The sequence below is a fragment of the Vombatus ursinus genome, unplaced genomic scaffold (genome assembly GCF_900497805.2).
Source record: "Vombatus ursinus unplaced genomic scaffold, bare-nosed wombat genome assembly UNPS02014812.1, whole genome shotgun sequence".
Taxonomy (NCBI): domain Eukaryota; kingdom Metazoa; phylum Chordata; class Mammalia; order Diprotodontia; family Vombatidae; genus Vombatus; species Vombatus ursinus.
The window spans coordinates 88646027-88673466 of NW_020954590.1; the positions used below are offsets into that span (position 1 = coordinate 88646027).

At 34.3% G+C, this 27440-nt stretch overlaps 1 protein-coding gene across 5 annotated transcripts in view; it reads right to left on the reverse strand.

The window, feature by feature from the left end:
* Positions 1–269: 269 nt before the first annotated feature.
* The window catches only part of LOC114053676 (myb-related protein A), a 61701-nt gene continuing 34530 nt past the window's right edge, over positions 270–27440 (reverse strand). The window contains exons 7-16 of one of the 5 annotated variants that reach the window (XM_027876787.1): positions 27005–27079; positions 26068–26172; positions 16006–16236; positions 11221–11586; positions 10360–10502; positions 9637–9751; positions 7663–7779; positions 7465–7572; positions 4381–4560; positions 270–3041 (exon numbers count right to left, since the gene is read on the reverse strand). In XM_027876787.1, coding sequence (XP_027732588.1) covers positions 2913–3041; positions 4381–4560; positions 7465–7572; positions 7663–7779; positions 9637–9751; positions 10360–10502; positions 11221–11586; positions 16006–16236; positions 26068–26172; positions 27005–27079 — 1569 coding nt within the window. In that variant the 3' untranslated portion in view covers positions 270–2912. Of the gene's footprint in view, positions 3042–4380; positions 4561–7464; positions 7573–7662; positions 7780–9636; positions 9752–10359; positions 10503–11220; positions 11587–16005; positions 16240–26067; positions 26173–27004; positions 27080–27440 lie in introns of all 5 variants that reach the window. The other 4 variants (XM_027876785.1, XM_027876784.1, XM_027876789.1 and 1 more) reach the window with 4 other exon arrangements.

Genomic DNA, 27440 nt, shown 5'->3' on the forward strand with positions numbered 1-27440 from the left:
GCACTGAAATGAGGATATCTGATTTGTTGACAGTCCCATCATCCCTCCCAAAAGGTAGGAAAACCAGGCAGAAGTGCAATGGCAAAACTAATTTCACAAAAAGAGTTGATATCCAATATATTAGGACATTAATGGCTGCTCTGAACAATTATGGTTATGTCCTAACAAGTAGTCAGATAATATATTTTTTTAGCACATCTTTTTAGTGCAACCAATACCATCACATACAAAAGAGCACTTCCTCAAACAAAAGAAAATTTCAAGTCAGCTTGTACACAGATGTTTTATTTCGGATGTTAATGTAAATCAGCATTAAACGCAAGATTCTCTTATGATGGCAAAGTATTTTTCCAGTACAACAAAAAATTCCACTTGGGGGATGTAACTGTTATACGTTAATGTCAAAACCCAAAGGCAAGATGGAATATTTTATATGCACAGTCTGTTTCCATGCAAGTTTGGCTGCTACATGTATATCAAGGTTGTTTACAACGTCTTGAAAAATTATAATACACACATATATACAGAACAGTAAAAAGGTGACTTAAAATGTCTGATATGTTAAATATTGACATCTTCTTGCAAAAGCAATAAAGCAGTTAGCTAAAGGGCTCAACCAATACCAACCCTAATATATGCTATGTACAGTAAACCTAAGTTTATAAAATCTGGAATACATTAACATTTGGGATTAATGTTCAAGAAAAAGAAATCTTAAAAAAAAAAAAAAGCAGATCTTTCCATATAACAGACCTTGGTGATTTGAGACTATGCGCACCCATATTAGCTATGTGCTTCAAAAAGAAAAATCAATCTATTGCCCATTATGTGCCACTATCTCATTATGTAAATGAAATGATACTTTATAGTTGTGCATGTCAATTTGTTTTTCAAAGTGTAACTTCTGCAAGAAGTTCATTAATTAGCAAGGAATTAACACCCCCAATAGACATTGCTAAGGAGGTCCAAACTGGTTGCTCTATTTGATATCAACAAGGCATAATTTTAATATTGCATATTTTCTGCACTTCTCATTACAGTATACAAAAACCGGGGAGGGCCAAAGTGACTCAGATTTAAATAGTTTGAGATCCTTTTAGGTCTACTGCACAGTAGCTACAAATTCAAACTTTTGATATTTCAAATCCTATCTAACATAAAAACAGATGACAGACCCTGGAACTGTTGCTTTTTTCTTTTAAGCCACTGTATTATTTTCATATTTCAGAATCATAACCAAAGCTCAACTCTTAGGATTTGAGAGTATCAGTTCAGCAAGAATTTGCCTGGTAATGGTTGATCCCATGAAGTTAACTTGAGAACCTGTCATCATTTGATTTTATCTTTACACACAGTGCATATGGTGGTTGCTCTTTCCGTCTCTCATAGCAGCAAGCTGATTCTGCTATTCTCTATAGCAGCACACTTCAGGAGTGGAGAGGGAGAGAGTGTGTTAATTATAAATAACTAAAACTACAGTGTACAATTCTATTTATCTGTCAGTGTAAACTGACAGCACACCATTATACTCTGCAAGGAATTAACTACATAAAACCTCTACAACAAAAGCAAACCAAGACATTCCTTCAAAAAGAAATAAAATAAGTGCAAATACCTAAAATAGGCAACTGAAGCAACTGTTGTAACCTGTAGAGAAAACACCAAAGTTTTATAAAAGGACAAAAATTTTTTCTGTATAAATAAGAGAATAATATTTGCTCTATTTTTGAAAATGCTAAGTAACTATAATAAACTTCTAAGTGCAGATAAGACTTGGTTAGGGACCATCGTGCTATGTTGTGTGTTTTAACAAAATAAAATGTTCAATTTTAAAACACATGTACAAATTATGATGCTAATTTACATGACCCTCAGATATAATTAAAAAAGAAAAAATTAAATTATAATTTAGTAAAAATTTTGTAATAACTACTTTATAAACAACATGATTTAAAGGGCATAGTGCAACATTTAGGTAGATGTGACATACAGCATTGAATTTGTATTCTTTGCAGCCTAAAACTTATTGCTGTTTCATACTTCAAGGTCCAAACTTGTCCTTAATATAGCTGTTAAACAGGAAACAACACTGGCTTCTAGACACCCTGTATACATATAAATATCTACATTTAAGCTTTAAAATGAAAATAAATTATAAAAACAGACTCCTTTCCAATTTACAAAGTTTTCCTGCCTCTACATACTGTACAATACATTCAACAAAGCTTTCAGCTCTTCTGAGACTTATGAAGAAAATACTGACTCTGTACTAAAAATGAAAAAACCCTTTATTCAACCCATCTTATTTCTAGTACCATTTTCAAATAAATATATTTAACACTGTAGTTAATTTCACTGTTTTTGAAGAATACAAAAAACTAGTAGTGCAACTTTCTACCCTTCTTTTACATTTGTTTCCACTGTGTTTCTTTATACATAGTAGAATAGAGTGCTACATAAGCAAATAAACACATAGGCCAAAGTACTTTCATCAAGCTGTACATGTTCTCCCACACACCGGCCACGTGGTTTCAGAAATCATTAAGTACTTATAACCTATTCTACAACTGCAGCATCAAGAGAGCATCAAGATAGTAGGCAACATTTTATGGAAACGAAATGTGAAAAATTTGCTATTAAAATACTTATGCATGTTCTAATGCTGCTTTTCTTACTGTTCTTTAAAAACAAATTTTAAAATCCTTTAAAACACTGCAAGATTGCTCTGATATCCCCTTACTAAAACAGTTTAGCTTTTAGCCTTCCTGATATTTATTAAAAAGATGTGAAAAATTTTAAGGCCACCTTTAAAATGTTTAAAAAACAATTCATTGACAAATTTCACCGCAACCTAATTTAGTGCAGAATACACAGTAAAGGAGCGGCAACGCTTTCCTCAGCAATCCTGACAATTATAGTATTAGTGCCCTGGAAGTGCTGCTTGCTGCTGTGTATGTGCTCAGGTATCTTCTTGCTTGCTCAGTCATTATAAGTTGATCTTCGGTCTTTCCGTAAACCACTGCCTCCCACTCACAATTGGACTACAAAGGGAAACACACATAACAATAAAGTTAACAAGTTGCCACAATAAATGTATCTGTACCAATTCAGAATTTTAGGTTTAAAAGTGAATTCTATCAATGTCAGTCAAATTCATAGCTCCCTTGGGGGAAGGAAAGTTTCAGGGCACTTAGGAAAACTTAAAGACATTTTCCTAGCAGTTCTGCTTGAGTGTGAAAAAGAAACTTCCGTAATCCCTTTTCAGGCTTTATTGTTTTGAAGTTTGTAAGAGCAGGATGAGCAAATGGAGAATGTGATGTTGAGAAAAAATTTTTTTTTTAAAAATATAATGGATTTCTGGCATAACAATTCATAAAGAATAGCATAAAATTCATATTTTACTTATTAGAACATTAGTTATCATATTACTACAAATTTATGCAACAGAGGTATCCCTGAAAAAATATGGATAAATTATATTTTTGTACTAAAAAATTTTAAATGCACTGAGAGCTTGCTATCTAAAATAACCATATGTGAATCCTTTTGTGAAGCAAATAATCACCTCTTAGTTTTATCTGTTTTATATATCCAGACTTTCATATACTGAGTAGCCAAATTTATGTTTCAAATGGTTATTTGCATATTACTAACAACAATGAAATCTTCCCAAATGCTTCCAAAAATAAGTGTAACTAATATCATGACCCAGAGTAACTCCTGGACAGGGTGACAGGGTATACCAGATTGCAAATGTCATCTCTAAGGAATGTTTAAGTATCCAGAAGGATGCTATTTCTGTACCCTCTCAGGCATGAAGAGAAACTTCTCTCTTCAGTGCCCTCCCACATTTTCCAATATGTGTTGTACCTAAAAGACAGTGCTTTAGCCTAGATCTGCAGCTGTACCGTGGTTGCATTGCAGCTGAGGGGTTTTGTTGTGCAACCTGCATGCCAAAAAGCTCACAGGCAATCACTGCTCAAGCAGAACAATCATGTGTATCAACAGGGTTGCTGGGACAGCCCCCACCCACACATTCTTTCAGCGCTGCATTTGTTATAAGAGGATGGGTGCCAAAAACACAGGCATGTGTTTATGTGTTTATGTGTTTATAAAAAACATCAGTCAAAGAAGCTTGAAAACCACCAGTGTAGAGTCTTTGTTACATCTCAAACTGTTTAACCTACATACACAGATTTGTAAATGACAGATTCTCTTTTTGAAATCCTGATTTAAACTGAATTGTAAAATAGCAGTCAATGCATCCTTTAGTGATCATTATATTGGCTGCAGTCTGAAAAGAAAAGAATTCATGACCAGGAGGACCAAGTCGATAACTGAATATTTTTTAAATCACTAAAAAATTTTATAAATCCATACCTGAAGAGACTTTTCCAATTTGACACCTTTGGAAGTGCTAGGATTTGGTTTCTTTTTAGTAAGTGTGTATGTTTTGTTGGCTGAATTTATATCTTGTTTTTCTGGTGTCAGGTTGCACCTGTTGTCATGTATTTCCAATAATGGTATCATTAATAAAGATGTTGTAAAGATATTTTCTGACTAAAAGGGGGGAAAAAGGAGAAATGAAAATAAAATACCTACAACTAATTAAAATTTTTAAAGGGAATAAAATATAAAATTTGAGCTTGAAGTGGCTTTACTCCTTTCCCAAGAAAGCTTTGTCTATGATATTAAAGAAGAATAATTGATAAGAATTAAACAAAGGTTTCAGAGATGGAGAAAAGCACTGAAATTTATAGCTTTTGAGAGCTGTCATTCTACCAGTATTTTACTCTCACCATGAAAAGTGTCACCAAAAAAATACACAAATATAAGTAGTAATGGCCATTAAAAAAAAAAAAAGAAAAAAGTTAATCACCTATACTACACTTATGACTCTAAAGCAAGGCTGCCATAAATATTTTTCCCTACAGATTTGGCCTAAAAAAACAACAGCAACAACAACAAAACTCCCCAGCACTTCACAAAACAGTAAAAATCTCCTTATTCTTGCTATAAAGTTAATCATTCCAAATTACCTAACACTACGTCCATCAAGTTTGCGGATGATACAAAGTTAGGAAACAGATATAGCTAATGTGCCAGATGACAGAATCAAAATTTTAAAACATTTCTCTAAGCTAGAACAACAAAGATTACACAGTGGATAAAGGTATAATCTTCCATTTAGGTTTTATTTTATTTTAAATCAGAAAAATATGGCTTAACAGCAGTTCAAATAAAAAAGGCCTAGACATTGTAAAAGTCAACTCTGGCTTCTCAAAAAGCTAACATAATCCTAGGTTGCAGGAGTACTAGCACAATATTTAAATTAGGGACTCAAGGAATATAATAGTCACTGTGGTCAGACTACATGTGGAGTGTTATGTTGTGGGTATCATATTTTAAGAGGGACATTGACCAACTGGAATAATGTAACCCTACAGATAAGGAAAGCTAAAATCATAGCAGATGACGTTTATGTCATACTTTAAGGCTTGCAATCATTATCTCATTTGCAATATGCAATTTGCAATATGCAATCATTATCTCATTTGATACTCATAAAAACTCAATTTAGTAAATATTACAGGCATTAATATCCCAATGTTACAAGTGAAGAAACTAAAACTCAGAGAGGTTAAGTGATTTGCCCATGATTACACAACTACTGACATAGAAGGATTTGAGCCCAGGTCTTCCTTTATTCCAAGTCTAGTGTTCTTTTCTGTACATTAAGCTGTCTCTTGATAAAAGGCCTGGAAACCATGAAACACAAGGAACAGTTGAAGAAACTAAGTCTGTTGAAGTAAAGAAGACCAGACCAAGGGGTCTTTAGAATTTGTGAAGAGCTGTGGTGTGGAAAAAAATAGATTTGTTCTGTTTGCGTCAGAGGACAGAACCAGGACCAATGAGCAGAAGTTACTGGGAGTCATTTCCACATAATGAAGAGCTTTCTGAGAGATAGAGAAGCAATTCTGCAACAGAATGGTTTGACTTGTAAAGTAGAGCTCTCTACCAGTAGAAATGGTCAATGACAGTCTAGGTGACCTTGTATATTACAGAAGAGATTCTAGGTTGGATTGCAGAGTTTGGGTGTAATATTAAGGGAAAAACAATGAACAGGTTCACTGATATCCATGCAATACAAGAGAATTAAAGGACAGCCCCATTAGCATTTTGAGTGGGGATCCCTATGGCAGATTTATGGGAGAACATGGACAAGAATTGCACATGATGGGCAGGTATGGATGGGTTACAATCTGCATTACTGGAGAGAGTAACCACATCAGTGAGATCACAAATCCACTGAAGAAGATCAAAGAAGCTACCTTACTTTTGGTTAAGGGTACAATGCAAAAAGAGGAAGGACCAGGACCAGGTGTTTGAGGTGACAGTACAGAACATTCTCTATAGAGAACATGTGATTGTATTCCCAAACCCTCTCCATCAGGGCATGTAGAAGCATTTTGGTAAAGCAAGCAGAAAAAAAGTGATGAAAGCATTTATAATTTCCTGATGGCATTACTTTAGTCTGATAATGAGTGGCTGCATAAAATAGTTCATCTTTCTGCAATCTGAAAATATAGTCATATTGGAGCACTTGGAGGAATGGAGTAAAGACTTGAGAAAGGGGAAAAAACATAAAAAAACCCTCAAATAATTTTCTTTTCTCCCCTTGACTATACAATAACAAGCTCTCCCTATCCCAATGCCTACACAGGTATATCTTCGGGCTTGGCTTTGTGAAACTCATTTCATAAAATATGCTTTTATTCCATGGATATTGACAATAAAGGGCAAAAAAAAAAAGGGAAGGGGAAAAAAGAAGAAATGCAAATATCTTAGGGCTATTTGTACCTACTCAGAAGTGTGGATAGTGAATTAAAGCTGCCAAGCAGATCCTGATGCTTCTTACCTTCTACAGTAAGTAATGAAGATATACAAGTAACTCCTTAGGGAACAATTAGTAAGGCTGGAAACAGTTAACTTCTTTTGTTTGAAATGGTTCCTTTTTTTGCCTTTAGATTCAAGAACTGAAGCTAAATCTTTCCTAAAGTTTGGCAAATATTCTATAAGTAAATGCTATCTTCCCCAAGTTTTGAAAAGTAAGCATTATTTGTATAATGACAGATCACCTAAGGTCAACTAACACCCTGGAGATAAGCAATGAAAAGCCCTGGTGACATTTGGTGCTTTTTATTCCATGGATTTAGTAATAAACTTCAAGTATCTCAAATGTACATAAAACTATAGGCATGTTGATGATTCTTTTAAAAATTAGTTAAAAGAGTTCCATATTGAAGGGCACTCATCCACCATGAATTTCTAATGTACTTCTAGTTCTGGCTACCTAATAAACATGAAATTAGAACCTGGCATTCAACAAAAATTGACAAAATACCATGAAAACTAAAATTCTTATGAATTTCAGTTTAATATTTTAAAAAGCTATTCACCAACCTGCATATCTGAAATGTTGTCTTCTGTTAATAGCTGAGTACCTGGTTCTTCTTTTTCCCAATTATCTAAAACTAATGACTTTCTGACTTTCTTCACAGAAGAAACATGCTGGAATGAACAATTTATAAGGGAAGAATTATTACAGAACAAAATGGATATTGATTTAACAAGTACGATACTAAAATATTCCAAATTTACCTCTTGTTTGCAGCTTTTATAGGTAGCATCATCTTCCTCTTTGAGGAATATGTCTGTTCCAGTTTCTTCTTTTAAAACCTCACGAATATCTTCCTCCAAGAAGGCAAGTGGCTGTGACTGGATTTAAAGGATAAAAAAGTGTTCCTTCCTTAAAAGCCATCCTTTTTCTCACATACAACAAGCCCACCTTTTTATACCTTCCCACTACTTGTATAATTTTCTTGCCAAGTCCTAGAAATTTTTTAACTTGTAGAAAATGTATGCTAAAGTACTGTATTTTATGGCAAAAAAGGTAACAGCACATTCATTATGAGCACTGAGTTAATAAAACCTATTTTGTGAGAACATTATCCTATTATTTCCTAAGTAAATCACATTTTCCAAATATATTTTTAAAGGAAACTATGGGGATGTTTTAGAAATGGGTAGCCCACCAAGTAAACTAGCAAAGAAGGAGAAAAACAAGAAAATTCAAAATTTTAATAGTGCAAATATCACAGCTTTATTCAATCAATCTGATTGTTAGACTTGAGTGACCTCACTAAATCTGGGAAGTAAAAGTCACTGGAAATTCTATCTTTAAAAGCAAATTCAAAACAAAATTTTCATATAAAAGCATAATATTTTTTAATAAAAGTTGTATTTACTTTAAGGAACCATTTCTTTCAGCTCTCTATCAGACAACAAGCTGAACAGTTCCCGATCATTTAGTGAAGATGAGAGAACTTTATACTGGGAGCTGTGTTAGAGCCGACTTCAAGTGGTAGAGCAAACACCAAGATAAAGAAGGTGAAGACAACCTTTAGGTGAAGGCAACTCTTCTCTGCAACTTCTCTGTAACTCAAGAGTCTTAGCAACTTGCCTCTAGCACTAAACCAAAAAACTAAACTAAGTTAAATGGCTTGCCCAAGATTACTCAGCTAATATACATATTACATTATACTGCTTCTCTTTAGTGAAAATATGAATTATAACATCAGTTTGTACCTACCAACTAGTCACTAGCAATAGAAAACTTTCTCAAAGTCTCTTAATAAAATGACAAATTTAATTATTGTTCTATATATAAGTAGTACTTTGGTTGAATAGCACTCAACTGAGATCTTAAGTAATCAATACATCCAGAAGATTAAGTCAAGAGAATAAAATTTGCAAATGAAATATAACTCTAAGACATTTGCAAAAACTCTCTTTGGAAATTAAAATGAGATTTAAAGCTGCTCTTACTTGGAGGAGGGGGCATATAGAAGTCATATTAACAAATCTATCTTTTTTTAAAGGTAGAGCTGTTAAGACCACAGGTATTATCTACCATCATTCCAAAGAAATCTGTTTTATTTCAATTCTTCCCATGAAATTGCATAATAAAATTACTACTATATTCTAAACATAGGTATTTGTAGTTTTCAATATAATTCCTAACCAAATATCTACAAAGAAGAATTTCTACAAATTCTATTAATTGAATAATTCTATTCTATGAATAGAAAAATTTCTATGAATTCTATTAATTGAATAATTTTAGGCAATAATCAGGAAGAAATCAATACTTCAAATCATGTTACTCCTTCCCCCATTAATTTAATTCAGGCATGATTAACTACCTAATATCAATCATTATCAAGTTTTTGTCCATGATCTAAAATCTTCAAAAATTATTTCTACAAGTGAGTATTAATAAACATAATGACTTTAAGCACATCAAGAAAATTTAAGAAATTTGAACAAAAATGCTGCCAACTTGATGCTGAAGAAAGACTATTTTACATTCAGATGAGGTGATGAAATTACACAGTGTGGATGTCTATGAAAAGAAATTTTCTCTTTATAAAGATAAACTTTTCCAAATAGCTTTTTACTTCTAGATTCAGTAAGGTCACTCAAGCTAACTGAAAATTCACCATACTAACATCTCACCCAATATGTAAAAATACCCATTTATTCAATCTGGATTGAGAAAAAATATATACCTACCACAATTTTTAGAGGTCCATATTTTTTCTCCTGAGCAGCAAGAGCATTCTTAAAAGGAGTTGGGGTTCTTGGTGTGGTACCCAGTATAGATCTTCTAATTGTAGGGGTTCTAAACCTATCAAACAGATATGAGTCCAAATCATGTTAAAATTTTTAATATGTATACTCAACATTTTATTTAACTTTTTATTTTTTAACAAAGCCTTTCTTGACTACAAAGATTTGGAATACCATGGGGAGGGGCAGTTAGAATTATGGAACTATAAAGTTGGAAGAACAAAAGAGGTCAGCTAAGTCCAACATCTACTTAAATAATGAATCGTGTCCATATCCCTAACAAGTAGTCAAGTCACCTAGCCTCCAGTTGTTACTAATTTTTTTTTTAAGGCAATGGGGTTAAGTGACTTGCCCAGGGTCACACAGCTAGTAAATGTCAAGTGTTTGGTCTAAGGCTGCATTTGAACTCAGGTCCTCCTGACTACAGGGCTGTGCTTTATCCACTGCACCACCTCACTGCCCCAGTTGTTGCTATTTTTAAAAAGTAATTCATCTAGCATATGGGACAAAATGGGATAGCTGCTTTTTCGAATTCCTAAATATGATGGTTTTATGGGATTATATAAATATATAACAAATACATACAGAGTTATTTCAGTGAATAACTACTTTAAAAGTCACTGCCACTTTCTCTGAACACTACATAGACACTTAATGTTCACTTACCCTGCATTTTCCTTTTGATCTTTGGGTGTAGTTTCCTTGTGAAGAGGAGTTGTGATAAGTACTTTTTGGCCACAGATTGGGGTTGATGTAAATGCAGGATTTTCAATATTAAGTTGTTCATTTCCAGGGCATGTATTGAAAAACTTAAAAAAAAAAATGGGGTGGGGGGAGGCACAATTTAAAGACAATTTTATCTTTTAAAATCTAATCAACATTAGTTAAATGTTAGATCTAGATATAGGCCTTCAGAACATTGGGTAGATTTTGGCTTAGCACAATGCCTGGCACATAGCTAAGTGCATAATAAACGTTTGTTCCTTTGCCTTTATGGAACATTTAAAGTATGGTATGGACAAGTATTGAGAATGTGTAGATGGGTTACAATTTGTAACATTGATGGGAGTCAGAGATCCAATGAACTATTTAAATATATGTCAAATATGGATAATTTTAAAATTACTTTCTTTCTCTTAAAATATTTAAGAATATTAACATCTCTACATTTGCTATCTAAAGTTTCTTCTAAAACTAATAAAAATAATAAGTTTCTTCTAAAACTTCTAATTTTATAGTTTATTAAGCATAATACTGAATATTCTTTAGAAAGATGTCAAAAAATTAACACACTTTACTCATAGGTGTTTCAGGCCCTAATCTTATTTTTTAAAAAATTCTAACACATGGCTCTATAGTTTCTCAATCCAAAGCAGACTAGAAACTTAGCCCTCATTGTACAAGAACTTTTAATATACATTTTAAAATCCATGTCCATAGATCACAATATCAATTTTTAGAGTAATAAACTACTATTAAGGACTTTTAAAATATTATCTAAATAAAAAACACACAAAAAGGCTATACCTGTGAAGGAGAAAATGGTAGTGTTTTCACTGGTGTATGTTTTAGTGCAATGTTGACAGCGTCATTAAAAGAGCTATCATTGAGTTCACCAACTGGTGACTGACCAACTCGCATTCTTCTCTTCTTTCTTAAGATAGTAGGTGGAGTGCTAAACTTAGCCACATTTGGGGATACCGAAGGAACAGTATCATTTTCTCCACTACTGAAATTGTTTTTTTTCCCTTCCAGTACAAGACTGACATTAAACTGGCATTCCATGGCTCCTTCGCTGTGTTGAATTCGCATCAGTTTAACTGGGGTGGGTTTAACAGGAGAAGCAGCAGTATCAAGGTCAAAACTGGTAACATCACTCCAAGCTACAGGATCCTGCAACACAGCAAGTTATTATTAAAGTTAATTTTATAGGACATTTAGATATAATCTTGAACACCAGCTGGCTTTATTCCAAGAGGGTCAGTAAAACCACTCATTTTTGTTAATAGCAATTGGCTTCAGTTGGCTATTTTTTAATAATACCACTTGGGAATGATACCACTTACATTCCCAGTTTTACTCCCTTTCTTATCTGGAATATTTTAAATAATATCTCACTTCAACACTTGGAACTTACTATGGAAATATATCAAAATGAATAGTTTTTAAAATATTTTATCTGAAGGAAAACTCCTTGGCCCTGGATGTGCTCATTCTCAGCTTCCCACTCAGAAGATCTAATAAAAGCTAGGCGGGCAAGCCACTGCCTGATGAGATGCGCCTCATAATGCTTTAGGGGTGTGTTGTTCAGTCATATTTGACTCTTCCTGACCTCATGGGCCTCATGCACGCCGGGCCCCTCTATCCTCCATCATCTCCCGAAGTTTGTCCAAGTTCATATTCAGTGTTTCCATGACACTACCTATCTCATCCTATGCCGTCTTCTTTTCCTTCTTCCTTCAATCTTTCCCAACATCAGGTTCTTTTCTAATGAGTCCTGTTTTCTCATTATGTTGCAAAAGTATTTTAGCTTCAGTATTTGATCTTCTAGTGAATATTGTGTGAATTAATTTCTTTAAGCACTGACTAATTTGATCTCCTTGCTATCTGAGGGACTCTGAAAGTCTTCTCTGGCAATACAATTCAAAAAAATCAGTTCTGTGGTGCTCAGCTTTCCTTACAATTCAATTATCACAGCCATACATTGGAAAAACCATAGCTTTATGTTTCAGGAAGGTCATATTTCTGCTTTTTAGTATGCTGTCCAGATTTGCCATAGCTTTCCTTCCATGGAGCAAGTGTCTTTTAATTTCATGGCTGCAGTCACCATTTGCAGTGATCTTTGAGCCCAGAATATAAAATCTGACACTGCTTCCATTTCTTTTCCCTCTATTTGCCAGGAAGAGATGGGACCAATTGCCAAGATCTTAGGATTTTAGGTTAAGCTTCAAGCCAGCTCTTTTCACACTCTCCTCTTTTATCCTCATCAAGAGGCTTCTTAATTCCTCTTCACTTAAAGCCATCAGAGTGGTATCATCTGCATGTCTGAGATTATATTTCTCTGTTTATATTTCTCTGAGCAACCTTAATTTCAACTTTTGATTCATCCAGCCTAGCATTTTGCAAGATGAATTCTGCAGAGAAGTTAATAAATAAAGTTATCGCCTTCTCGTACTCCTTTTCCAATCTTACACCAATCAGTTGTTCCATGTTCGGTTCTAACTGTTGCTTCTTGACCTGCATACAGTGATAGGTGATATCTGAGATGTCATAAAAACAAAAAGTGAAAAGTGTCTTTGCAATAAAAAAACCATCTTCTTTACTGATGAGATTCATCATTTCAATAAATCTCAGGACACTTTCCTTCTTCATGTGGAATGTGGGACAGTGATCGATTAGAGTCACTTTGGAAAACCCTTCCTTCCAGGCAATGCTGCTCTTCTCAGATGGTGCTGGGTGACTGTCTCGGAAAAACTCTCAGCAGAAGCAATGGAAATATTTTAATATGGCTAGTCAGTTATTTGGGGCTATAAATGCTGGACCAGGGCATGTCCACAGATTCTGTGAGCCATGCCAGATGCAAAAGCTTTAGCAGCAGAAGTTCTGACACCCTCCCCCCCACTACATTGTGTAGTTAAGAGGACAAAGCTGTCAACACTCAAGCTTATTCCTGTGACAAGGATGCTAGGAGTAAACTGAATGGGCTGCAGCTGGCAGTCCAGGTCAAGCTAGGCTCAAGAAAACTATTTTGTAAATGTTCAAAATTATTCTACTTAAGGAGTTTTAATCACAAAAAATGATACGAAGACTTGTAAAGATCCCACATTTTCTATGACCAAGCAGTAGAATAGTATTGTAATTGTATCTCTGTACTTCATAAATCCATGTGTGGCTCATACAAGAATGCTTCATTCTACTGGTTTGCCTCCGTGCCCACAGGTGGTAAGGACCCACTGTACTTGGCCAAGAGGCTGGTGAGATTTGCTAGTGAAGACATAGATCTGGCAGATCCTTCTGTATTGACCCAAGCAGTGGGTAACTTATCAGGTCTTTCGTTTTACAGAGATGCCGGAATTTCAGGTTCTTCTAGCCCAATGTGCAGTTTATTTTGCCAGAGCCACAAAATTAGGGCATATAATGCTTACAACAATGTCAAAGCCTACTTGAGAAACCACCGGAATCCTCTACCACCTGTACTGATGCACCTGAGGAATGCGCCAAACCAGGCTCATTAAGGACCTGGGCTATGTGAAAGGCTACAAATACAATCCTTTCTACAAGGATCCTACAGAACAGGAAAATCTGCCTGAAGATTTAAAAGGAACAGATTTCTTTAAGCAAAAATGATGCTGAAATTTAAGACGTGGTATAAGTAAAAGGTATGGTACTTTTCTAGGAAGGGTAAAATAGTAAAAGTTGCTGGGTATTTTTTTTATTTTGTTGCCTATTTGAGAAGGTAAGAGGGTGGAAGAGTGGGGGGAAATTAAATTATCTGTAGTTTATGTCAAAATTTTAATTCTTCCAAATGGAAGGCAAAATTAGTTGTGGGATCAAATGCCTAAATTTTGAAATGCTGTTCTTTTGTACTCTACAAAGCAATGCTTAGGACAAATAACTTGAAGGATCATGTAATGAATATGTCAGTAATGAATTAGCTATTTTGTCAGTGTATTTAAGGTGCAATTCATTTTGCAATAGTTTTTTTTTTAAGTATATATTCTAAGTAATTTTAACCATTCAAATGTGATAATTTAATGCCATATGGTGATTTGGGTAATTTTTAATATGGAAAGGTATTACAAAGTAATAAAGCTATTTCAAAGTATGTATATGTGTGTGTGCATATGTGTGTGTGTATACACACACACACATACACACATAATACATACATATATGTATATGCACCTATATGTATTACGATATATATGCATATATGTTATATAAATATATACATATATACAATGAGAATTAATACAATATTACACATCAAAATTTTTCACCTTCTTGTTCACTGGAGAAAAACTATAACAAATTTACAAACTACCTTTTTTCAGCTTTATAGTGAATAAATACAATGTATTCCTGAGAGTATCTTATATCAAACAAAAACAAAACTCTTGTCTAAAATAAACCTTTATTCTGATTTTTTAAGTAGTTAATACAAAATGCAAAATTTTCTTAAATTACACACATCTTTCAAATATAAGCAAAAAAAATTTTCCAAGGCTATTCTTGAACATATAAAACATATCCTCATCAGAATAAGCTCAAGAAAATTTTGACAGACAGAGCAAAACAAAAATATAATGGGGAAGATCTTCTAGCTCAGGGGCCTCACAAATATAGATCACTGACTTATTAGTGTCCTATGGCTTTTGCAGAACTGATATCCAGCCTTGCTCAAATTTGAGAAAGATAAGATTATCATGTGGTATAGCAGAAAGGACAATGAAATGCAAATCTTGAGCCTACCATTTATTATTTTTACCTTGTACAAGCCTAACTCCTTATCCATAAAAAGGAAGATAATACCTGTTTTCTTCCCAGCTCACAGGATTATCATGAGCAAAGTACTATGTAAATCTTGAGGTGCTGTACAAAAGTAAGCAATTGTTAGCATATCCAGTGATTATAATAATTTCTGCTTATCATATGCCTACTAAAGAAACTGCACTTAATATAGCCAACACATCAAAGATAGCATTTTGATCAAAGATCCAGTCACAGGTACTGTGAACTGGTAATCAACAGACATTGAATAAACTTCTTTAAGTTCATAGCAGCTATAAAAATCAGTCCTTAATCAGTATTTAATTGAGGCTAATACTTTATATTTCAAATATGGGCCCAGGAATAGACTTTTTGTTCGACGTACAAGGACCAACCCAGTTAGGTTCAAAGAGGATCGTGGCCACTTTGGCTACAGTGATTTTTCGGCTCCAGGAATGCATGAAAACTCTGCTTAAGTATGGAAGAGTTGTGATCTGAGTTGGGAGAGGAAACACCCACACAAATGGAAACCACAGTTCCTTGAAGTAAGCTTTGCTATGGTAAAGTTATCAGGAAAAGATCAACCAAGTAACCACTTTTTCACAGACTCAAGAGTTTGGAGATATAGTCCAACTCTTTTATTTTACAGATGAGGAAATAAAGACCCAGACAAGTGAGGTGACCTGCCCACGGTCCTTCAGCTTCCCAGGGACAAATATGGGCTGAGGCTATTAAGGCTCAGGTTCCAGCAAGCAGGTCACTGAAAGTCTCTGGGCCTGAAATTGTTTTTTAATGAACTGAATTATAAAATGCCAAACTTACCGATTCAATCAGTTCTAATGTCTCTGCAAATTCTGGAATCGTCTGTAGAGATGACAATACTGCATTTGCTTCCACAGCCAGGAATTTGGTGGGTGAACTCTGCTGGGTGGATGCGTTCTGGTTTTCATCCACACTATAAAACTCACTAGTTTGTTCCTCAAGGCTATTTAGAGTATTAGACATACTGTCATCCATGAGGAAACTACCAGACCAGCTAGAAAAACTTCCCGTCTGCTAAAAATACAAAATAAATAAATGTTATATTATCTGTGATTTTAAATGTAGATGTCTCTAATACATATGGATTTAAAGCAAAAAATTCTTTTTAAAATAGATTTCATGTTGGCATACAATTTACATTAAAAAACATTAATATCTCCAAAATCAGCACAAAAAATTTTAATTAATTATATCAATTCTCTAGATATTGTTAATGAAATATTTTTTCAAATTTGTAAAAATCATTCTATATTTTAACATATGCTTTCTATTAAATATACTATTATCACGGTGGACCTTAACAGCATACAGAATGTAGAATTTCCTATTTTCCCCAATTACATACAATCTAGAAAGTTACTTAGAGGGCAAAGTTGATCAAAAATAATTTTAATGGTTTGCTTTACTCTATATACAAGTGGATACATGTTTCAAATTTTTTAATGGACTTTGAATAATATTTGCCAAAAGAAGTTACAGGACTTCAGAAAGATTCAATGATAGTTCTCTTAAAATCAAAAATGAAACTACTTCAATCACCAATTAATTCAAGGATTCTCTTAAAGTGTACTGCCTTATACAATCTCATGTACAAAATCAGGTTTCAAAACATATTTTTAATAATTTTTATCTAAAATGTTAATGAAGAAGGTAGGAAAAATGTTACTAATGTTTTTCACAGACATTACAAAAATATTCAAATTGATAGCACCTTGCTTTATATGCTTGTCCTTATACCAAGTTTAACACAACCAAGCAGCTTCAAGGTAATCAATAACTGGTACTTGGATAAATTCAATATTCACTTCTTTAATCTATGCAATTTCCCCTTAACACTTCCACCAGTTAAATTCTTTGTAATTGCCCATTCCATGCCAAACACAGACAGCCATTATGTCTTAAGAGTACTACCAACCTAAATAGAATTATGTTTTCCCAACTGTCTCTTTCCCTTTGAGCTATTTCACTTTGGTAGAGATAAGACAGGTAAATAAATGCTTGGAGGGTTTAAAAAAAAAAAAACTTTCCTAGAAGTCAAATAAGTTTAATTCTTAGTATTTCAAATTAGTGATAGTCGTAACACCAATAAAGGGGTTAAATAAGTAGAAAAAGTAATGTCAACATAACAGAAAGTAAGATTTGCTAAACACAAGAAGCAATGTACAGCTATAATCTAACTATATTTATGCTAAAAAAATATGCAGGAAAATTATGTAGAATGACAAAGTACAGCCCAACATGTCTATTAATTCTATGTGTAACATAATAAAATCCAATTTCTATGAAATAGATTGGATTCAAGACATTTCACAAGTGAATTTTTTTAGCATTAATTTTTATTGATTTATGTTAAACAAATACACAGTAAGAACAAAAAAAGAAACATATTATAAACTTAAATGCAAAACAAGAAAAGAAAAAAAAGCATTGCCCTGTGTGCAGCAGAATGTAAAAGGATTAAAAATATACAGCAATAAATTTCCATTTCAAGAAAGCCTATATAATAAATACTACATATTGTGTTCAGTTATCCATCTTTTCTTTGCTTCTATGTAAGTTTTCTTTTGTTCTCTGCTGTGCACTTTTTACTTTGTTCTTTCCTTCTCCCTTCCTCTGCCCTCCCCTACCCCAGTCCCCCAAGAAGTCGACAATTAAGCATGGATATATTTTTGTGTGTGACACACACATATATACATACATATGAACATACATACACATACGTATACTTAGATAATCTATAATCATACTCATACAGAGACATATACATTCACATGCATCTAGTTGAGACTGTACTATACTTGTTTGTCCTATTTCTCTGACAGTGGATGACATCTTCCTTCCTAAGTCCAAGTCTTTCCATATTTTTCTAAGTCCACCAATTCATTTCCTACACCACAGCAATATTCCAACCTTATACTGTTTAGTTATTTTAAACAGTCTAAAACAATACTGATTAATATGGCTGACATAGTGTAGTTTCCCTATTCTTCTTTCGATTAAATCTATTTTGGCTTTAACTTTGTCTGAGATCATGATTATGACCCCTGCTTTTTTTTCCTAATAAATTCTACTCCTGATTTTTATTTCACACAACTAAATTTTAATAAAAAATGGATATAGACAATTTGCCATGAGATTAGAGGGAGGAAAACTACTCTATTTGAATGATGGGAGATAAGAATTATTCTACTAATTAATCCTATAAAGAAATATCTTTGAAGTATATAGAGTTCAATCTACCTCTTCTCTGGAGTGATTTTTCTCAAGAAAATCTCATCCAAATGTTCTTAAATCAAGTAAATAACAATAGTGGATTTTAGATATCAAGTACTAAAAAGACAAATCCTGTAATATTCTTTCTTGATACTAATGACTAATATTGATAAACTTAACCCTTTCCAGCAACACAAGGATCTGAGACATCTCCAAAGGCCTCGTGATGGAAAATGCTATCCATATTCAAAGAAAAAACTATGGAGTTTGAATGCAGATCAAAGCATATTATTTGCTATTTCTTTTTCTTCTGTTGAGTTTTGTTTCCTCTTTCTGGTGGTTCCTCCTATTGGTTCTAATTCTTACTTACAACATCACTAATGTGAAAATATGTTTAATAAGAATGTATATGTATAGCCTATATCAGATTGTGCGCCATCTTGGGAGGGTGGTGGGGAGGAAGGAGGAGGAAAATTTTAAACTCAAAAGCTTATGGAAGTGATTGTTGATAAATCAAAATAAATTAATAAAAAACATTTTTTTCTCTGATTATGCTGACCTTGTTACAACTATACTTTAAAGTGCAAATTATTATTTAAAATGTCAGGATCATTTTAGTAAAGCAAATGTCAAGTTAAACATGCAGTTTTTTTCCTCAATGAGTCAAAAATTTGTGGATGATTTAAAGGTAGTCACATTTAAAGTCCCTCCATTCACCCACAGAGGCAGCATCATGTAGTGGAGAGAATGTCCACTTCAGATGCAGGAAGATTGAGGTTCAAGTTCTGATCTGCCTCACCAGCTCTGTGACCCTGGGGAGTCATTTAATCTACCAGCACTCATAGGCAATTCTCTAAGATCATAAATTGCAGAGAAGGTCCTGATTTGTACAAGCAGAGGAAGTTTCTTTAGTGGCAGCTCCCTGTAACAATAAGATTACAGGTCTGCTGCTATCTTATCATTTGTTATTTCAAATAAAGTAACTTTCCCTACAATCACATATTCCAATTCACTAAATATTTAGTAAGGACCTACTATGTGTTAGGCACACATCAATAATAAAATATCTTTTTCTATGAAAACTAACCGTTTTCATTCAAAAAATATTAAGTGGCTACTGTGTATAGGAGTCCAGTTATCACCAGTTAGCTCACAATGCCATATTAACAATTATGCTATTTCAACTTCTACCTAGCGCTAGTCCATGATCTTATTCCCTACAATCAAAATGGATTATTGTTAATCACATCCCAAACCAAGAATTAAGATAACCATTTCTAAATATTTTAATGAATAACATTTTCATGTTCTAATATAGTCACTAAAGAATAAATTATATTTCCAGGACTAATTTCGATCATATCAGTTTTATAACATTTAGCTATGATTTCAACTAACCAGAATTTAGTAGTTATTAACTAACCTCTCTGCAATATTTGGTTTCTCTCTTATTTATACTAAATATCCACACAAAATTCTTTTTAAAAAAAGTTTTCACAAAGCCTCAAAATATTAATGCTTTTGCACTGTTAACATAATGTTACATTTTCCCAGTTTACTTCCATCTTTCAATTCAATTATATATAACATCCACTATGTACAAGGCACCAGGGATCTGAAGCCAAAAAAATTTAAAAAAAGAAAAAAAAGAAACAAAAAGCAGTACCTGCCCTCAAGGACATTACCTGGGACTGTGGGGGGTGGAGAAGGGCAAAGTAAAAGAGCTTTATAACTTATATACAGCTAAGTAAACAGAACTAAGTTATACAAAGTAATTTCAAGAAGATAATGTTCTAAAACAGGGGTTCTTGACCTTTTTTGTGTCCTACTTAGAATGTCTGTTGCTAAATTTCAGCTCAGCTGGAGGTTACTGAAAATAAAGATGGAATTTTTTCCCCATACAGGACAGAATAGCCAGTGTCAACCCAGATTAAATAACCGGTAGCCTCCTTACATGACCAAAAATGGTCCAGTGACACAAAAGTGACCACAGGCAACAAAGCAGAAACTCCCTGGTGAAAGCCCCAGGATGAGAACCTTGGAAGTGCATGGAATTACCAGAAACCAATATAACATGGTACCACTCAGACTAGAACAGCCCAAGAGCCCAAGGCCTCCAAGGTCAATAGCACTAGATACTGAGTCACCTCGAAGTTCCAGCTCTCTGAACCTTAAACATCCAAGAACCTGGGAGTCCCTAGTGTGAGAACAAGGAGAGCTGACCACCCCAGCCAAAGGTGAAACAGGGGATGAAGTCTGGCCCTGATACAAAGTGCCCAATTCAGGAACTAAGTTTAGAAAGATAAATAAACCAAGGACAACAACCAATGTAAAAAAACTCTTTTGGATAGGGAGACACCTAAAACAGGGAAGAGACTACCATCATAACTGCAAGCAGACTCAAAAGGAAAAATCAGTTTTCTACAAGGGCTACGAGGAATACCTAGAAGAAATGAAGCAAAAGATTAAAAAATGAAATAAAGTCTCTGGAGAAAAAATTGAAAGGAGAACAAATAGCTTAAAAGGGGAAATGACAAACCTCAACCAAGTTTACAGGCTCCCTGAAAACTGGAATAGACCAAATGGAAATCAGTAGATGAGTCAGCAAAAAATATTATTTAAAAAATGGGGAAAAAATAGAAGAAAATTTAAGATATCCAATATAAAAAAAATGACTTAGAAAACAGGTCAAAGAATGAGAATTTAGGAATCACTGGCCTCCTTTAAAGCTGTGAATTTTTAAAAAAAAAGTAAAAAAAAAAAAAAGGTTGGACACTATATTTCAAGAGATCATAAATGAAAAATGGCCAGCTTTATTAGAACCAGATAAAGCAAAGGGAGAAAGAATCCACTAATCACCTCCTGAAATAAACCCCCAAAAGAAAAGTCTAAGGAATATCACAGCCAAAATCCAGAGCTACTAAGTCAAAGAAAAAATATTTCAAGTATTCAGAAAGAAGCAGTTCAATACCAAGAGTCACCATTAAAATCATACAAGATAAGGCAGTTTCTACTAAAATGAGAGGCTTGGAACACAAAATTCCAAAAGGCCTATAAGCAAAAATTTAACCAGCAAAGCTGAGTATCAACCTATAAAAGAAAAAAGTACTTGCATTGCTGATGAAAAGACCAGAGCTGAGTAGGAACTTCAAAATGTAAACATAAGAGTCAAGAGAAACCTGGAAAGGTAAATTTGAGTAATTAGAAGGGGTTATAAGATAATATAGTGCTAACGTTCTAATGGAAGAAGAAACAAGTGTCCTATCAAAACCTTCATGTCTTCACAAAGTATTCAGGGACTTAAATAAGAAAAACAGAGGATCTAGGGTGGATTAGTTCTGTTCTGAGGGTGATAAGAGAGGGTAAAAGGAATATACTAGTGTAAAAAGGAGGAAGAAAGGAGTGGAACTAGCTATTTCTCCTAACTGAGATGTGTGAGGAGGATTCAAACATGGAGGAAGGGGTGAGTGAAGTAAGCATCAAATGAATCTCACTTATCTGATACAGAGAAAAGAAGGGTGAATACACATATGCATAAACACAGTCTGGTGCAGAAATAACATCAAACTTAACAGAGAAACAAGGAAGTAATTAGACAGAGGAGGAAGGAAGAAGGGAAGGAACATTAAGAGGAAGAATAGTACCAGGAAAGGAACAGTTAGAAGCAAAACAACCTTCCTGATCCTGAAGGGGGCGATTCAAAGGAAAAAAGGAACTAGAATCTAAGGGTTTGCCCATCAACTGGAGAATGGCAGAACAATATAATGAATATTATTATGCCAAAAGAAATGACAAGAGATCATTTCAAAGAATCCTGGGTCACATGATGTATTTGTAAGAAGCAAGGAAGGAACCAGTAGATAGGAGTAAAGTGAACAAAACAGTGATGAGAGCAACTAGGAAAAAACGTATACAAGTACAAAAACATTGTAAAGAAAAAACAACCTTGAAAGATTTAAGGACTCTGACCAAATCCAAAAGACCAATCATGTCTTTTGAAGTTCCATGATGATGCATGACACCCACCTTCTGATAGAGAGGAGACACTCAAGGTGTAGAGAGATCATTCTTGTACATGGCCACTAATAAGAATTTGTTTTTCTTTACTATTCTTATTTGTTACCAGGGTTTTGGGTTTTTTTTTCCTCTCAAGTTTTAACTGGGAGAAGAGTTAAGAGCAAGAAGGAAGTTGGTAATAGTGATGCAAAAAAGAGAATTATTGAAACGTTTTTTAAAATGCAGAGAACAGAATGAGCAGACAAACAGGACAGTTTTGAATACTAACTTGTAGAATTTATTACCTACTTTAAAAAATTATGAAATGGAGATTCACAGTTTCACATACAATTCTTTTTTATGGTCTACTGTCCATCAAAATGCTTTAAGGGGAAGGCAGTATTTATTTATTTATTTTTTTGGCTAGGCAATGGGATTAAGTGAATTGCCCAAGGTCACACAGCTAGTAAGTGTTATGTGTCTGAAGCCGAATTTGAACTCAGGTCCTCCTAAATTCAGGGCCGGTGCTCTATCCACTGTACCACCTAGCTGCCCCTTAATTTTTTTTTAAATTGATAGCAATGGGCAAAAAAAATTAAAGGGAAAAAAAAGAGGAGACTAGAAGTAAACATACGGATTAGGAGACAAATACAATAGTCTAGGTCACTTAGTCAACAAGCATTTATTAAGGCACTTGTTATGTGCCTGTTATTATGCTAAGTAATGGGAATACAAAAAAGGCAAAAAAAAAAAATCCATCCCTGGAAGTAGCTCACATTCTAATGGGGGAAACATATATAACACTGGATATATACAAAGCAGGTGGAAGGTAATTTTAGAGGAAAAAAGTACCTGCAGTTGGAGGGACCCAAAGAGGCCTACTCAGAAGTGAGGATCTCAACTGAGTACCAAAGGAAGCCAGGGAAGCCCAGAAGCAGTAGGGCTCTGCCCAGGTCAGAGTTTTGGTGGGAACTCACTGTTAGTAGGTGTGACTGGGATGAAGAACCAGCAAAGGAAATGCAGGAGAAGTCAGACAGATAGGAGAACAGTGTCGCTGAACCCAAAATAACACACTATCCAGAAGAAGGTGAACAACAGTGTCAGATGCTATAGATGTAAAAAAAAGTATGTGGACTGAGAAAAGTCCATTAGATTTAGCAATTAATGTCTTCACAAGGTAACTTTAGAGAGAGCAGATGCAACTGAATGATGAAGTGGAAAGCCAGATTACAGAGAATTTATGAAAAAAATGAGAGGAAAGGAAATAGGGGCACTGATTATAGATGGTTTTCTCAAGAAGTTTATCCACAATAGGAGAAAAAAACATAAAAAATGATGATATCTAGCCAGGATGGTAGGACCAAGTAAAGTTTGTTTTGTTTTGTTTTGTTTTGTTTTTCATGAGAAAGAAATGGATGTATTTGTAAGCAGCAAGAAAGGAACCAGTAGATAGGGGTAAAGTGAACATACAAGAAAAACCGGGAATGACAGTGGGAACAATCTATTGGAGAAGATGTAGGCAATGGGATCAATGGTACATGTAGAACAATTGACCTTCACAAGGAGAAGGGCCCCTTCTTCGTGTCAGATTGAGGTGTAGGAGGAGAGGGTGTGAAATGACATCTAAATAATGGGAAGGAGGGAGAAATTGGATGAAAACCCTCCCTAATAAATGGGTGGAGGTAGGGAGGAGGACCTCCAAGGTACCACCCTAGTTCTCTTCTCCCTTTAAACACTCTCTATGGGCCGTCATCAAATCTCACAGGTTTAATTATTATCTCTAAGATATATATGAGATTTACATATATATATATATATATATGATACGTTATAATATAGATTTACATATTCACCTCCAATCTCCCCCCTGAACTACAGTACCACACCACCAATTGTCTGTCTCAAATTCAACATATCCAAAATGAAACCCATCCAACACAGAACTCATCATCTTTCCCCTAAAACCTTCCCCTCTTCCAAACTTCCACCATCACTTCCAATATCTCAAATTCTCAATCTCAACTTCATTCTATATTCCTCATTTTCCCTCACCCCACATATCTATCCAGTTGACCAATCTTGTAATTTCTCCCTCCACATTACTCACATCCAACTCCTCCTCTACTTGCACAATCACTTAGTTCAAGCCCTCAGTGCCTCTAGATTACTGTAAAAGCTCTCTACTTATTTCCCCTATTTCAAGTTTCTCATCAATCCATTCAATCCTACAAATGCTGCCAAAGTGATTTTCATTACGTCATACACTGCTAAACCAAATCTAACCCTATTAGCTCTAGGATGAAATATAAACTTCTGTTTAACTTTTAAAACTTTTCATAACCTGGTCCTAACAGACATTACTTTCCTCTCCTCTACTTTCACACTCTGCCATCCTGACAAATTGGCATGCCCTCTGTTCCTCACTTAAGACCCTCTAACTCTCACCTTTCTGTAGTGGCAATGGCTGGCCCCCCTCCTGGAAGGTCCTCCCTCTTCAGCTTTGCCCCCAGCCTCTGTTTCTTCCTTTAAGGCACAGTTCACACACTACTTTTTTTTTGGTTGGGCAAGTCACTTAGCCCTGTTTGCCTCACTTTCCTCATCTGTAAAATTAGCTAGAGAAGGAAATGGCAAACCACTCCAGTATCTTTGCCAAGAAAACCCCAAATGGGATCACAAAAAATTGAACACAATTGAAAATGAATGAAGCACCACTTTCTGCAAAAAGCTTTCCCTGATTCACCCCAGTGGCCTTCCCTCTCAAATCCCATGCTCAATTTATTTGTATTTCTTTGTACATGTTCATTTTACATTTATTGTGTACATATTAATATGTTTATTTGTCTTCCCCATTAGAATGTAAGCTTCTCGTGAAGGTCGGTTTCATTCTTTGTACCCTCAGTATATGGCACAATATCTATCACAAAGTAGGTGATAAGTTTATACTTGTTTATTCCTGTAGAAGGTGAAAGCTTTGTGGGTGGAGACAAATAGCCTGATGTGACAGATATTGCAGAGAAAGAATTGACAAGACTTGGTAACTGAATGAATAACTTGGTTGAGAGAGAGGGAAAAGAGTCAATTTGAAGCTGAGGGATTGGAAGGATGATTGTATTATCAACAGAAACAGTAATAAAAGCATACCTAAACTGAAAAATATTCTTACAAAACTTGTAATGGCACAAAGAGATTACAAATTTAATATTTACTACACCAACTTTCTGGAAACCACAGAATGTTGAGAAATACATTTAAACAGGTCCATATCATAGGTCATATATCTTAAGTTGGGTTTGTTAGAAATCATCTAATCCAAACCCATCATTTCCCAAATGAAGAACTAAGGCCCAGAAGGTTAAGTAACATAACCAAGGTCACACCATCTGAAGTGGGTTCAGAACTCAGGTCCTCTGACTGCAAAGCCAATGATCCTTCTACTGTAGCGCACTGCCTTGTAAAAGAAATCTACCTCAAATGTTGGGAATTTAAGGTGCTATTTAAATATGAATATAAATTGACTGTCACACTTTCTAATTTATGACTCATTACCATTAGGGAATATAAGAAATATACTAAAAAACAAAGGCTAAAGAAGGAACAGAAACCATTTCTAACCCACATAAGCTTACTCCTTACCGATGAAACTCGCTTTCTTCTAACTTCATTCTCTGCTGACATAAGAAGCAATTCAAGTTCCTTTATTTTCTTTTCCTTATCAGGATCATCATCAACAAATGGCTGCTGAAATGAGTATTTAACAAAGGCAAAAGAAGAAAGGAAAGAGCAAAATAAAAAGTAGCTATAGTTACACAAATACATGTTCCAGATTTGATTATCTTCAAGATGGTTAAAAGCCAGTTTCATTAATTAGATCTAATTGTTCTAGGTTCTTCCTAATCTATAATAGAATGCTAGCCAATATTTTCAGATTACACATTAAGGAAAAGGTAAATTTAAAAAGAGCAAACCAACATTGCCAAGATGCACTAATTTAGTTTTTAGTGAGCTTTTTTAAGCCCTGTATATTACTACTAAGAAAGTGTGTGCCACTTTAAGGAGACACATAATATTATAGAGGATAGTGAGCTGATCTCAGAGATCCCAGAGATGACCTGAGTTCAATTCCTACCCTGACACATAGTGGCACTATAACTCAGGGCAAGTCATTTAATTTATCAGTTCCTCAGGAAACTCTACAACTATTAATTTCAAAACAGGTGCTAATCTGCATTGGTGTATCAATTTTCTTACTGGGAGTTCCCTATACCAATGAAATCACAGGTTTGGTAAAAATAAACAAACATACTAATCCTTAGCAAAAATATTTTTATAATTCAATCACAAGTTTAAAAAAAGGAATTCACAAAAATAACTGATTCAGTTTGTCAAATATTACAACTTTTTTATTTTTATTTAGCAATTTGTACTTTCCAAAACACTTTCACATTACTTCCTCTGACCAGCCCTCAAGCTAGACAGGGATAGTATACTATGTTGGTTGTATAGAAAAGGAAATGAGTTCTATCAGACTTGCAAAGTACACTATGTCCTTTCTTTAAAAATAAAAAACTACCTGAATAAATGCAGAAGAAGTCTGAACGTGTTCTACACAGTTGCCTTCTGGTGACACATACTGATAGCCTGGGATCTAAAAATAATCATATTAAATTTCTTAATACATTATAAACATACATTTTAACATAAACAAGCATTATTATTGTAAAATGTCAGGATTAAAGGTAAGGAAAAGATCTTAAAGTTTCTAACCAATTACTTCCTATGTATTACCTGTGTCTTTATAATTCACCAATATAGAACATTTTACTAAACTAATTTACTGAATGAATCAATGGAAGTGAAAAATAAAATGTAAGTTAGCTCCATTTGGGGGTCTAAAATATGCAATTTTAACTTGCAATTTTAAATTTCATGACTTTTGAAAAATGTTATGTCCTTAAATGAGAACATTTGGGAGAAAAGATTTGAAATCTCTCCCAGATCTAATGGAT